We start from the raw sequence: 14175 nt of genomic DNA, 5'->3' as shown, positions 1-14175 counted from the left end.
GATAAAATATTTTTTTTTCTCAAATATCCATTAGATCGAATATGGTGAAAAAAAAAATCGCATTCATTAGTTTGGGTTAGCATTCAACTATATAAAAGTTTTTATTTATCACTAACATTTTGATATTAAATTTTTATTTGGCGATTAACATTTTGATATTTGAAATTTTGGTGACTAAGTTGGATTTTTTTGGGTGACTAAGTTGCAAATTATTAACGAAAGTCTAGGCTGTTTATTTTAGTGTAATAATAAATTTAATTTTTAATATTTATACATTTGATTTTAATTTTAAAATTTAATTAATTTAGCTGTTAATATCTATAAAATTTATCAATTTAAATCTAATTCTAAAAATAAAATTATTTTTAAAAAATAAAAATATGTGAAATTTATAAAATAAAATTATTATTTTAATACTTTGTGAAATTGAAAATGACCAAAATAATGATTTTTCTATCAAGAATCAAATATCTTATCATATAATTAAAAGATAAAATAAGCAATTATCACACTATACCTCGTAGTTATATTTTTTTTGAATCTATATACTTAGGTATAAAATGAATGTCATCATGTTGACATGTGGCATAATACATTTTTTCTTTTTTCTTTTCCTAATTTCATAAAAATGATTAAATTTAAATTTTCATTTTATAAAAATGATTATTTTTCAATTTTGGTCCTTCTAATAACATAATTTGATCTCTATATTTTATAATGTTATTAATTAGTTCAAATAGTTAATATCGTTAATTTTTCAACTAAAATGTTACGTGGTTATATATAATTTGAAAGAAGATTTTTTAAATAAAAAAATTAAAAGGATTAAATTCTTAAAAGTAAAAGTATGACTAAATTCCAAATGTATGAAGTGTAGAGACTTAGATTCATGGTTGTTTGAATTAGACCGATCAATGTATCGATCCAGAAAGATACATCAAACCGGTTGACTCGTGAACTAGTACTTGCCAGTTGAACTGATTTTTTATTTTTTTATATTTTTCTAATGATTTATTTAACCGAACCGTGATAACCAATGACCTATCCAGTTTGACCACTAACCCAGCTTTGAAAACCTTACTTAGAATATATTTTAATTTTCAGTTTTTTAATAATCAATCCCAGTCAAAGTGTGACTAGACCGTACTAGTTTCAAATAAAAAGGAGGTTTGCGTGCCAGGGGTAGTGGGAAGTTCGTGACGGTAACTGGGCAAAATTGAAGGGCATCGAGCACGGTTAATTAGAAGACAAAATAGGATAAATTAAGTAATGTGTAAACATTGAGGACTATTTTTTTTAAAATTAATACTAAATTGACACAACGTGTAAATGTTAAGAGTTAAATTTGTTATTATGCTAATATTTAAAAGTTTTCGCATCATTTTTCATTTAACTATTTAATAGCAGTGATTGAAAAAAATCAAATAATTTAAATGACTATTTTATAACTTTTTACAGTTGAATGATAAAAATATTACTAATATTTAGGTGACTATCAAATATAATTTATCCTCTAATTTAAGGAGAGCATATCATCAACTAATTGCAGCTTGTAATTTTTTTATTTGTTTCATTGACAATATATTAAATAATAATAATGTATTAAAATATAAACTTTTTATCAATTTAATATTGAATTAATTGTATTTTACTTAATAATATAATTTCGACTACATTCTCCATAATAGTTGTTGAAATCAAATTGGTAATTAGTTGGTACACAAGTCTAAAATAAGATAGATAATCGATTAACCTATAAATCGGTATCAACTAGAATAAAAATTCAATTGGACCAAGTTTTATATTTTTAATATTTTTAATTTTTATGAAATAAAAAATTATTTAATTGAAATTAGATCAACAATTAAATCGGTTAGATTGATTAAATAAAAAATTGGTGACCTAACTTATTTGTGGAGGTGTCTATGGGCTTGTCTGGGCCTAACTAAAATTTTAGACTTATTTGCTAGGCTTGGATTCGGCTCGAAAAATGATCCTAATATTTTGTTCAAATTTGGTCCGGATAAAATTTCTAAAACTCGAGCCCGGTTTGTCTATATTAAATTTTATATTATTTTATATAATTTTAAAAAATAATAATACATCAAAAATATTAAAATATTAAAATAAATATTTTCGAACAAATTAAAAATAAATTAAAAATATATATGTATACTTAACTAACATTAATTAAATAACATTAAAATATGTGCAACTTAACAAGCAAATACTTCTAAAATACTAATAATAAAATAAGAGTTATACAATATCTAAACAATAACAGTAAAATAGTGAATAAATAACAAGAAAATAGCAAAAAAAAGTTAAAAAAAAAAAAAAAAACTGCTGTTTTTTTTCACATTCAGGCTGGCCGAAAAAACTTACCCGAACTTTAACCTTTTTTTTATATGGATCTTAATTTTTTATCTAAATTTATTTTTTAAGCTTATATTTTTATCTATATCCTCTCATTTTCACACCGTCTAATAGTCTATTATTTGAGCATTAGTCGATTTTCAAAACCACAATCCTTGTCTTATAGCTGTCCACGAGTGAAACTGAGTCACGTCTCGATTTCAAAACAAATTCAAGCTTAGGGCTATTTATGGCCGGCCTAGTTTGCCCAAAAAATCGTTTCCTTGTGCAAAAATTGATAAATGATTAAAAATACTTTTTTTATATTTTTAAATAAATTTAAAATAATGTTATTATTTAAATTAAATTGAGCTACCGGCCATGTACACGTCTTGTACTACATTTTTATTTTATTTTCAAATTGACTTTCTTTTATTTTGTTATTAGAAATAAGGCTTCCGCGAAACAACGCGAGAGCAGCGTTACATAATAATGAAAACAATCATATAACCCTTTGATTCAAAAAAAAAAAAAAATCCATTTCCTCGAACGACACTTTGACCCTGGTCTACCTCGTCTCCGTTCTTTGCCGATCGGACCTTTCGACCGGTCTGTGTTAAAGGTATTTTCTTTCCTTCATTTGCACTCTTTTAATTTTTCAGGGTTTTGTTTCACGGGTTTAATTTAATTTTTGTTTTTTTGGCCTCATTTGATTAGCGAAGTGAGATGGGTCACGGTTTTAATTTTAGGGTTTTTGATTATTTAAGGCTTTCTTAGTTGATTGAATTTCGAATTGTTGATTTCTAGCTGGGTTTTGACTCCGTCAGATTAGGGCTTTGACCATTTATTTCGTGTAACTTGACTGTACGAGATCTGAAGAATTTTTGTTTTGGAAGGAACGAATTTTGGGTTGGTTTTGAAATGTTGATATGGATTTGGAATTTTGGATCAAATTTTTGGTTAATTAAATTCTGATCGTGAAGTCAATATGGATAAAACCTTCGTAAAATTGGTCCTTTTTTTTGGGTGGGGGGGGGTGGTTGCACTAGGACTGAGACTAGAGAATCGATTATCTGTAGCACGGAATGTTTTAGGATAGCTTTTTTCGTGTTGAAATTTATGACCATAGTTTTATGTGGAACAATAATTGTTAATGAAGTCTTTATATCGAACAAAAATCAACGAGGAACTTGAATAGAAAGAAGCCAGAGTTTATATCATAATGTATTCTAAGTTGTGCTAGATGATGAGTGATGATACACCAGAGTTGCTTTTATTTTCAGAGTGATCGAGATTTTATTTATGGGGACTTCATCTGGTTCTAATATTAACCACCAGCATATGTCGAAGATGCTACCCCCACGCCAACAACAACAACAACAACCAGGGAGCTTACAAACTTCGTTGTCCTTAATCTCCTTAGATCCTCACACGTTGCCTAATGCCCAAGAGCCCAGATTTAACTTGGATAACATTCATGAGTCTCCTACTGAGAGTGCTAGCTCACGAGAGACTTGGCCTACTGCTGATGCTATCACAGCAAAGAAAATGGTAAATGGGAAAACTGAAAATGATTGCACTGAGCAGTCTGTCATTCGTCGTGTCTCTAATGCTGATAAGATAACTCTTCGAGACATTGCTAGAGAAAGAGTTGATGTTATATCTGAAAAGATGCATCACCTACCTGATGAGTTTCTAGATGAGCTAAAGAATCAACTCAAGACTATTCTGGAAGGCAATGGTGGTTCGCAAAACCGAGAGGAGTTTTTAATTCTTCAGAAGCTTGTTCAAAGCAGATCTGATTTAACAGCAAAGACTTTGATTAGAGCTCACCGGGCACAACTCGAAATACTCGTTGCAATAAATATGGGAATCCAGGCCTTCCTGCATCCTAACATCAGTCTATCACAAACTTCTCTCATCGAGGTTTTTGTGTACAAAAGATGCAGAAATATTGCATGCCAAAGCCAACTACCTGCAGATGATTGCAGCTGTGAAATATGTGCCAATAGGAATGGATTTTGCAATCTTTGTATGTGTGTTATCTGCAACAAGTTCGATTTTGAAGTAAATTCCTGCCGTTGGATTGGTTGTGATTTCTGTTCCCATTGGACTCATACGGATTGTGCTATTCGTGATGGTCAAATTTGTATGGGTCCTTCTGCTAAAAGTGGAACAGGTCCTACTGAAATGCTTTTCCACTGCCGAGCTTGCAATCGAACATCTGAGCTGTTGGGTTGGGTTAAAGATGTCTTTCAACATTGTGTTCCAGCCTGGGATAGAGAGGCTCTCATGAGAGAACTTGATTTTGTTAGTAGGATTTTCCGTGGAAGTGATGATCCCAGAGGGAAGAAACTCTTTTTGAAGTGTGAGGATCTTTTAGAAAAATTGAGGGGTGGACTAGCCGAGTCCATGGCTGGCAGATCGATATTAATGTTTTTCCAAGGTACAGAATGTGGTAATTATTTATCTTGCAAATTATCTATGAAAGTTTTATGACATTTGATCTTTTAAACCTTTTTTGTTTTCTTAACCAGTAACTTTATGTTGCATGATATCATTTTTTTGCGCGTTTTAAATCATCGTTACTCCTCTCTATAGAGCTTGATACAGATTCTTCAACAAGCCTGGAAAATGGGGAAGGTGGTGGGTTGATAGCACCACAAGAAGCATGCAATAGAATAGCAGATGTAGTGCAGGAGGCCATAAAGAAGATGGAAATGGTGGCCGATGAGAAAATGAGGATGTTCAAAAAAGCTCGCTTAGCTCTCGATGCTTGTGAACGAGAGCTCGAAGACAAGGCCAAAGAAGTAGCAGAACTGAAGCTGGAGAGACAGAAAAAGAAGCTACAGATAGAAGAACTAGAGAAAATAGTTAGGCTTAAACATGCAGAAGCGGATATGTTCCAACTCAAAGCCAACGAAGCAAAACAAGAAGCCGAGAGGCTTCAAAGAATTGCTCACGCCAAATCCGACAAATCAGAGGAAGAGTATACTAGCAGTTATCTCAAACTCCGCTTGAGTGAAGCCGAGGCTGAGAAGAAGTATTTGTTTGAAAAGATAAAGCTGCAAGAGAGTTCACACACTTCACAGAGCAGTAACGGTGGCGACCCTTCGCAGATTCTGACATATGCCAAAATCCGTGATCTTCTCCATGGATACAATATCCCCTCTAAGACAGATTCTCACCCAAATGAGCGCCACAAATTTAGAACAAATCCTTAAAAAGAGTTCTGGATGGTAAGTTATTTATTGAAAACCTGTTGCATTGTTGGTTTAGTGTATGATTTGCTACTTCATTATAGCCATGAACCTTTAATTAATGTCAGTTAACTTATTATCCTGTAAAAGTAATTAATAGTTGTAAATCTGATTTTTAACACCCCCCCGCCCCTACTATTTTAGCTATTTAACTGAGTATATGGTAACATTCATTTCTTATGGATGAGCTTTTTTACGTGGCTTTGTTGTATGCAATGAGAATGCTCCAATTTCATGTTAAACTTAAAGGTAAAAAAATGCAATAAGTCCCTGCATTCTTTGTAAATTTAGAATTTAATCTTTATATTTTTATTTTTAGGAATTTTATTTCACTACTTTTTAGATTTTAAAATTTTGGTTTATCTAATAACACTATAAAAATTATTTTGTTAAATATAGGTTCATTACAATACTAATTTTTTAGTTACATTGTTATCGAATATTTTTAATTTAAAATATCAAACTCTATCAAATTTGAAATTTGAAATTTAAATGGTAAAATTAAAATTAAAATTTGTAAATATTACATAATACGCATGGCAATGTGTTTTACATGAATCAACAGAAACCCAATAGTTAATTAGTTTTTCTTTTTTAATTCTTTAAAACTCAAGCAATTTGTATAATTAGTTAAAAACATTTTGTATTCCAATGTTTAATTTTGAAATAATAATTTTTAAAATAAAATTGCAAAGAAAGAATACAAACTAACAAACCACATAACCTGCCCACAAATCTTACTCGTCACGTAACCCTATAAATCCACGTGTACTCATCAAAATCAACATGGACATTTCCCACCACTTTCATACTATGACACACCGTTATGATCACTGAAATTGATGATAAAGAATCTCAACAAACCCCACAGCTCATACTCTTTTTGGTTTTCAATTTCTTCACTGTTTTTTCTCTAAGGTAAGTAAAGTTCACAAATTGCTGCATTTTAAGTTTGATGAAAACTATGAACCCAGATTTGTAAAGCGTTAGCTTTTAACTGAATTCTTGCACTTTAACGATCTGGGTATTTCTGTTTTGATCTTACTTAGTTGATTTGATTCATTGCAAGGGCTTTTAATTCATAGAAGGATGTTGGGTCGTTCTGGGTTATCTAGGACTGGAAGCTTTAGGCCAGAGAATTTAGGGCAAAATGCTTTACATATGATTGGCCATCTTTGTTTCACTCTATTCGTAATAGGTGTACTAGTTTTCACTATTATTACTGCTACTTATGAGCCAAAGAACCCTATTTTTCACCCTTCAACAAAGATCGAAACTTTCCTCACTTCCTCGTCGAATGCCACTTTTCGATCGGATAACACTGTTGTTAGAACCGGAGAGGATTTTATGGTTTCCAACCAGACTGCATTTGCCACTTTTATCAATGCGAAAGATGTAGTAGAAACCAAGGAGGGGAGTACAGATGAAATTAGCTTGTCACGATGTGAGGGTGATTGGAAAGAACCGATTGATTGTAAGGATCCGGAAGTGTTCCATTTGATGATGAAGGTGGTAATTGAGCGTTTCGAGGATATACACTTTTATCAGTTTGGGAAACCGGCTCCTGGCCCTAAGGAGAATACTTGTGATATGGCGTGGCGGTTTAGGCCTAAGGAAGGGAAGACAGTTGCTTTTTTTAAGGACTATAGACGCTTTGTTATTAAAAGATCAAAGAAATGTGAACTTAGAGTGGTGAGCATCGGGGATTATCATTCAGGCGTGAATGCAAGGAAGAAGAAGCGTAAGAATCAAAAGCCCGGGTTTGAGCAAGGTGGTGTGCCGTTGCCTGTTGTTGGGGAACCAATAAATGATTCACTTCCGGTGGTAGAGTCTGAAATTGCATTTAGCCGTGGGAAGTACTTGATTTATGCGGGTGGTGGAGATAGGTGCAAGAACATGAACCATTATTTGTGGAGTTACTTGTGTGCGTTGGGTGAAGCGCAGTATTTGAATCGCACTTTGGTTATGGATTTGACGCTTTGTTTGTCTTCGATTTACACTTTGTCAAATGAGGACGAGGAAGGCAAGGACTTTAGGTTTTACTTCGATTTTGAGCATCTAAAGGAGACAGCATCAGTGTTGGATCAACAACAGTTTTGGGAAGATTGGAACGAATGGCAAAGACAAGACGGCTTGACTCTGTATCTTGTCGAGGATTCTAGGGTGACACCAATGCAACTTTCCGAGGTGAAGGACTCTTTGATTATGAGAAAGTTCGGTTCCGTGGAGCCAGATAATTACTGGTACCGTGTTTGCGAAGGAGAAACAGAATCTGTCATTCGAAGGTCGTGGCATCTGGTATGGAAATCAAGAAGGTTAATGGATATAGTGTCAGCGATTGCATCAAGGTTGAACTGGGATTATGACTCTGTTCACATCGTGAGAGGGGATAAGGCAAGGAACTCGGACTTATGGCCTAATCTTGCACAAGATACCTCACCAAATACCCTTATCTCAACCTTGCAGGGCAAGATCGAAGACGGGAGAAACGTGTACGTTGCAACAAATGAACCCAACATGTCTTTCTTTGATCCTTTGAAAGACAAATATTCCACTCATTTCCTCGAAGACTATAAGGATCTTTGGGACGAAAATAGTGAGTGGTATTCACTGACAAAAGAACTTAATTACGGAATTCCAGTTGATTTCGATGGTTACATGAGGGCCTCTGTTGATACAGAAGTTTTCTTTAGAGGGAAGAAACAGATTGAAACTTTCAATGATCTAACTGATGATTGTAAAGAAGGTGTTAACACCTGCAATACTGCAACCAGTTAATCCCCCAATATACGATGTCCGACATTTAGGTATGTCCATCTACGCTTATCTTTTAGCCATAGTCTTGCCTGGTGGTTTTTGTCATTGAATGGCATTTTTTCAACTCTGGACTGGTATTAGAATAATGACCATCAATGTTTGATTAACATCATTTTGAGGCTCTAACACTAACTTATCAACTGTTTTGATATGTTGTCTTGTATTATTGTCTTGCCTTGTGATGCAATTAACCAAAGACCGAAGTTTCTTTTTGGTGAAACTAAGGTATTTTTCATGTCCGTTTTGTGGTTCATAAAAATTCATTATTTTAAGATTTGTGATTGCGCCTCTCAACAATATTATCTATAAGATTTAAGCCCGAGTTTCCCCTATGACGCGCCTTACCAATTTTATGGTCCTACGTAATCAGCATACTAGTTTCCAACATATGCAACACAAGGGTTAACGTTTGTGAGACAAGTTTTATCTTTTTCATAAAGGTTAAATCACTATTTGGGGTCTAAACTTAGCAAAGTTTCTCATATTAGAGCCTAAACATTTTTTTATTTAAATTAGACCCTGAACTTGACAATTATTCTCACATTAAGGTTCGAATTGGGGCTTGAACTTCTTTTTAGTCCAAGTTAGTTCTTGAACTTGATAATTGTTCTCATATTGAGGCGAACTTGATGGTTTTCAACAATTTACTTAGACAAAAAAAAAATTCAAGCCCCAATGTGAAAAAAGCTGTCAAGTATAGGCCTAAAAATGATTTAAACCTTCTCATAATTCTAACTAAGATACAATGTATTTATGCATAAATGTAACTTGTCCATTAATTAAACTTGATGATGAATCAGAATCTTAGTCAATCCCGCAATTATCTCAACAAAAATAAAAAAAAAAATCTTGTTGAGATTCCATTGACTATTTTTAATCCCGCAAGGAAAATGCATGAATGATGATCACAGAACAGGGACCACATAAAGAAAAGCATTCATTTTAATGGTGTCTTTCAAGTTAACCAATCAATATTGTATTCTTCTTCTTCAACCTCTTGGTTTAGTTTATTATGGGTGCATGCAATAAAAACTCAGGTGCAATGGTCAGAGCTAGATCCAATGGAGATTTGCTTTTCTGTCATGAGTCCAATGTCTAGACACCACTTTGATGTTAACATGATTTGAAGTTTGAACCAGTCTTAAATGTTTTTTTCCATTAAAATTAAAACATGAGTTAATGCCAAAACTGCAGGTGGTGCCCATTTAAGTTAGAAACAGACGTTTCATAAAGCCATTTGTTGAATGAATATAGGGACAAAATCACAGGTTCATGTTCTGTAATAAAAGCAGAGAGTTGGTATGTTGTATTTGTATGGCTGTTACTGTTGTATATATTATCTTGGGTAACCTTTTCAATCTGGTTACTTTTAGGGTTAATATTTACTTTCAGTAGCTGGCAATTAATTCTATTTTTGTACCTGTACCCTTTTTTTTATTTTGGTACCTGAACTTGGCAACTAAATCTATTTTAGTCCCTGCATTCATTTTGGTATCAGTACTTTTTTTCACTTTAGTACCCGAATTTGGCAACTAGATCCATTTTGGTCAATGAACTTGGCATTGACACTTGTATTTGTATTTTTACTTTGGTACTCAAACTTGACAATTAGATTCATTTTAATCCTGAACTTGAAAAGAAAAGTAAAAGTTTGATGACGTGACACTCCAAGATTGTGCCGCATCATCAAATCTTGATAAATTCCAGCAGGTATAAAGACCAAAATGGATCTAATTGTCAAGATCAAGCATCAAAATGGATAAAGAGTACAAATACCAAAATGGACTTGATTATCAAATTCAAGGACTAAAAGTTATATGAACCCTTGATTTTAGTATCGAACCAAGGTTGAACACAGTTCGTTCATATGATCACTTTTAACAATGACATTGAGATTCAAGTCTCATCATCTGAAACCTTTACCCCTATACTTCTTTGTACAAAAAGAATATATATATCTGTACAGTCATAGAGTACATAATACAAACTTAAAACATGCTCTAAGATGAAAGGCCAGACAAATATACCTTAAAAACATCAAAAAACCTAATATATAGAACAGCTAAGTTCATCACAAGGCAGATCCTGTCAAACATATTTTAGTCCCGGCAACTTACTAACTCAATTTTCACTCTTTCACATTGCATAAAAAGGCAAAAAATTAAACAAAATCTCCATGAACTATATATATATATGGATGATCAGGAAACAAGTGTGAGACTGCATATAATAACATATCATTAACCCAGACAACAATATGTGCATTGATTCAAATAACACAAATCACCACAGCAAGGTACAAACTTGCGGGTAACGACAACACTCGATAAAGATAACAGTATATTTTTATATACCGCGCTGTACACGGGAATTCCTCAACTCTGCATAATAATATACTTGGTAATAATCTTCTTACCAAAAGCAAGAAGCTTCTTCTTCAGGCAACAAGGGAGTCCTGCAAAGAGGGCATGTAATATTCCAATAATCCAACCATTTTTCCAAACACACCTTGTGAAAGAGATGGCCACACGACAAGTGGTTAATCTCGGATTTTGGCTCAAACTGAGTCAGACAAACCTGACAGTCGTGCTGAGGCCGTTTGCAGCTACATAAAACAGCACCGAAATGAATTGTTGGGGTCCTACTCCGGAATTCCTCGATGTAACTTTCAGGAGTATTAAGGTGGAAATCGAATGATTCCGAGAGATTTTCAGTGTAATCCGATGATGGTGGTGGGAGATGGACACCGACAACGTGAAGGATCGATCGGATTATGCCTTTAACTATAGATATAGATAAAGCTGTGTTTACCAAGAGTATACATAACACTCCTTCTGATGGAGATGGAAGACTTGAGAGACCCATTTTTTTCTTTTTGTGCTGATAATATATAATAAATATATGACCTGAAGAAACATAAAACATACATTAGAACACCATACAAACATAAATAAATCAATGCAAAAGCTATAATCAAATCTTTAATTCCAGAACATACTTGAAAATAACCTCAGAGAACAACAAATCATAGAACAAGACACAAATAATATAATATTACCTTAAAAACAATGGGGAGGAGAGCTTCAAATGAAAAACAATGGCTAAACCCTGGTAACCTGCAATTCAACTGGTGGATGTGATATCAGTGGAACATTGATAAAGATGGTTTTTTTTCTTTTTTAAATGGCATCTTGTTAATAGTTTATGGCCAAGAAATAAGATAGGCTTCTTAAAAAAAGAAAAAGAGTTATACACCACTTATATTCCATAAAGTAAAAAAAGCTCAAAAGGACTAGAAAGATGAAACATTTACAAAAGCAAGCAAAAAAGAACCCCAATAGGGATGAAATTGAACAACATTCAAAACTGTCTAATCAAAATGCTAAACAACCAAGATCTAGAACATGGTGAATGAGATCTAAACATATTCATCATCCATAACATAAAAAAATAAACCCCATAAAGTTAATAACTTTCATTATTGGAAAAAAGGGAAAAAAAAAAGACCATCTTTCCCCCCTTTAAAGACCCTCCAAAACAGCAGAAAGATTTGAGCTTTGTTTATGGAAAGAAACTAATAAACTTACACAAAAATGGTCAGCCAAGGTACCAAGAACTGAAAAGGGAACTGGGTTTTTTTCTAACAGAAATTATATAAAAAAAATTGTAAGCTTTTTCAAGGTCTGGCAATAGTTGCCACAAGATCCTTTCACTATTTATATAGCAACCCTAACTCTAAAAATCAAACTGTGGTTAAGTGTTCCAGGTTTTGCGGCTCTTTATCATGGGTTACTTTATATCAGCAAATTTGTCTTTTACTTCAGTTTAGTCCTTTTTATGTCTTTAAGCTTAATAAAAAAGCTTTAATTTTTTTTACATTAGATCCTCTTTCTTTCAGCTGTTGCAGTTGCAGACCTATAAATGTTTCCAATTTTGATTTTTTTTTATGATACAAATACATATTTTTTAGTACCTTATGTTTAGGATGAGGCAAGTGGAGTGAAAGGATTTAAATTTCACATTAATTGTCAGAATCCCAATTGCTTTGTACAACCCAGTGACCGTAGATGACAGTAGAGTTTATTGATAACAAAAAAAAAAAAAAAAAATCTTAAGTCACTGGTCCTTCAATTATAATTTTTTCATTTTCATACTTAACTTTTTGGGTTTCATTTTAATACATAAACTAGCAAATTTATCTTGTTTTATTTAAATATGTGTCATCAATTATGTTTTTATTGGATTTTTAAAATTTTGGGGTAAACTGGAACTAAAATAATAGTTAAAGTATAAAAGTTAAATAAAAAATTTAAATACCAAAATGAAAAAATAAATATAATTAAATACATTGCTTAAAAGAGAAAAGCAAAATCAATAAGTTCACATCAATATTTCGATATTATATTGTTATGTTTTACTACATATAATCGTGTTTTACTCATGTATATATATATATATATATGGGGAAAATATTTAATACATATTAGTAGAAGTTTTAGACTCTATAAGCAAGATCAATAAGATGATAAGTGACTTATAAGGGTATAGTAAAATATTAAATATTAAAATAAAAACACATGATAAATATTTTAAAATTGTTTGTAAAATAAAAAAATACATTGTCGTGTATCAAATATTAACTTATATATATTAAGGCTCAAAAATCGGCTTTTAATGACTAAAACAAAACAATTAATTAGGCCTTTGATTAACATGCGTTTAATGAACCGTCTTGATCATTAATTGCAATAATGTGATTAATAATAATTATCAAGAGATGACATGTGACATGCTATAAAGAAATATTTTCTTTTAATTTTACTAATATAGACAACCATATCAACATATTTACATGTGTCATCTTCTCGATTGTTATTGACCACGTTAATTCTATTAACGGTCAAATTAATCAATTAACGATTTTCGTTAACAAAAAAATATGACATCAACAACTTAATAAGTACATTTTTTAAAGACTCAATCAATTCTTTTCCATTTTTTATTATACCCTTAACCTATTTTTTCGTATTACATCGCTCCATATTTTTATGTCATATTTGTACCAGTTTTTCTTCCATGGTTACCCCATCTTTAAAACCCTAAACAAATTGGCAAGTTGGAGGCTTTTAACCCTAACTTGTCCAAAATTGTCTTGTTTCGAGAAAAACACCATTAGTGAGACCAATTTTAACCCATGGACATTTGAAAGCTTTTAATTTAATGGAGCTCCAGTTTTGGCCCTTCATCATATCTTACCTGCACACACCATTGAGAAGTGGCGTTCATTCTCCGATTAAAATCCTCTCCGTTTCAAGACAAAACAGTGACTTGTCTTTGTTTTTTCATCGTCTTTTTCTAGAACACTGCCTAATATGTCTCAGTTTCTACTAATTTCATGAATTTTCACTAAGATAATTTTCACTTAAATTAAATTGCGTTTTCTTTTTCCTATTAAAAGATAGGTAAATAATTATTATATGTTAAAACAAAAAATAAATTAATATTTTTATTAAAAATTTCATTTATTTTTACATTTAAAACATATTAAAAGAACCTCTTTTAATAATACAAATAGATAAAACCTTTAACAAAAGACTAATATGTTTTTAAACTAACATACAGAAAATAATTTATCTATTTTTAAGTAAAAATGATAAAATACAATTCTAATACAACACCTCCATAATACTTTTACCGAAAATTAATACAAAAAGTGAAAGGAGAGGACCCTAAAATACATAAT

The 14175-nt window shown here is 32.0% G+C and overlaps 3 protein-coding genes across 4 annotated transcripts; 2 read left to right on the top strand and 1 right to left on the bottom strand.

Annotated features, from left to right (window-relative positions):
- Positions 1-2808: 2808 nt before the first annotated feature.
- Positions 2809-5811, top strand: LOC105790265 (OBERON-like protein). Its single transcript, XM_012617773.2, has 3 exons — positions 2809-2977; positions 3639-4801; positions 4957-5811. Exons 2-3 carry the CDS (start codon positions 3658-3660, stop codon positions 5577-5579), a joined length of 1767 nt encoding a protein of 588 aa, XP_012473227.1. The 5' UTR covers positions 2809-2977; positions 3639-3657; the 3' UTR covers positions 5580-5811.
- Positions 5812-6351: 540 nt separating this feature from the next.
- LOC105790279 (uncharacterized) lies at positions 6352-8539 on the top strand. Its single transcript, XM_012617793.2, has 2 exons — positions 6352-6533; positions 6685-8539. Exon 2 carries the CDS (start codon positions 6705-6707, stop codon positions 8391-8393), a length of 1689 nt encoding a protein of 562 aa, XP_012473247.1. The 5' UTR covers positions 6352-6533; positions 6685-6704; the 3' UTR covers positions 8394-8539.
- Positions 8540-10593: 2054 nt separating this feature from the next.
- Positions 10594-12183, bottom strand: LOC105790297 (probable E3 ubiquitin-protein ligase XERICO). Of its 2 annotated transcripts, none has more exons than XM_012617828.2 (3): positions 12020-12183; positions 11491-11559; positions 10594-11338 (listed from the first exon to the last, which is right to left on the bottom strand). In XM_012617828.2, exon 3 carries the CDS (start codon positions 11295-11297, stop codon positions 10845-10847), a length of 453 nt encoding a protein of 150 aa, XP_012473282.1. In that variant the 5' UTR covers positions 11298-11338; positions 11491-11559; positions 12020-12183; the 3' UTR covers positions 10594-10844. The 2 variants fall into 2 exon arrangements, with proteins under 2 accessions (XP_012473282.1, XP_012473273.1); XM_012617819.2 differs by having other exon boundaries at positions 11491-11548; positions 12020-12172.
- Between the last annotated feature and the right edge of the window lie 1992 nt (positions 12184-14175).

The sequence above is a fragment of the Gossypium raimondii genome, chromosome 7 (assembly GCF_025698545.1).
Source record: "Gossypium raimondii isolate GPD5lz chromosome 7, ASM2569854v1, whole genome shotgun sequence".
Classification (NCBI taxonomy): Eukaryota; Viridiplantae; Streptophyta; class Magnoliopsida; order Malvales; family Malvaceae; genus Gossypium; species Gossypium raimondii.
Note: the sequence above shows the minus strand (reverse complement) of the source record. Positions and strands in the feature narration are given on the sequence as shown.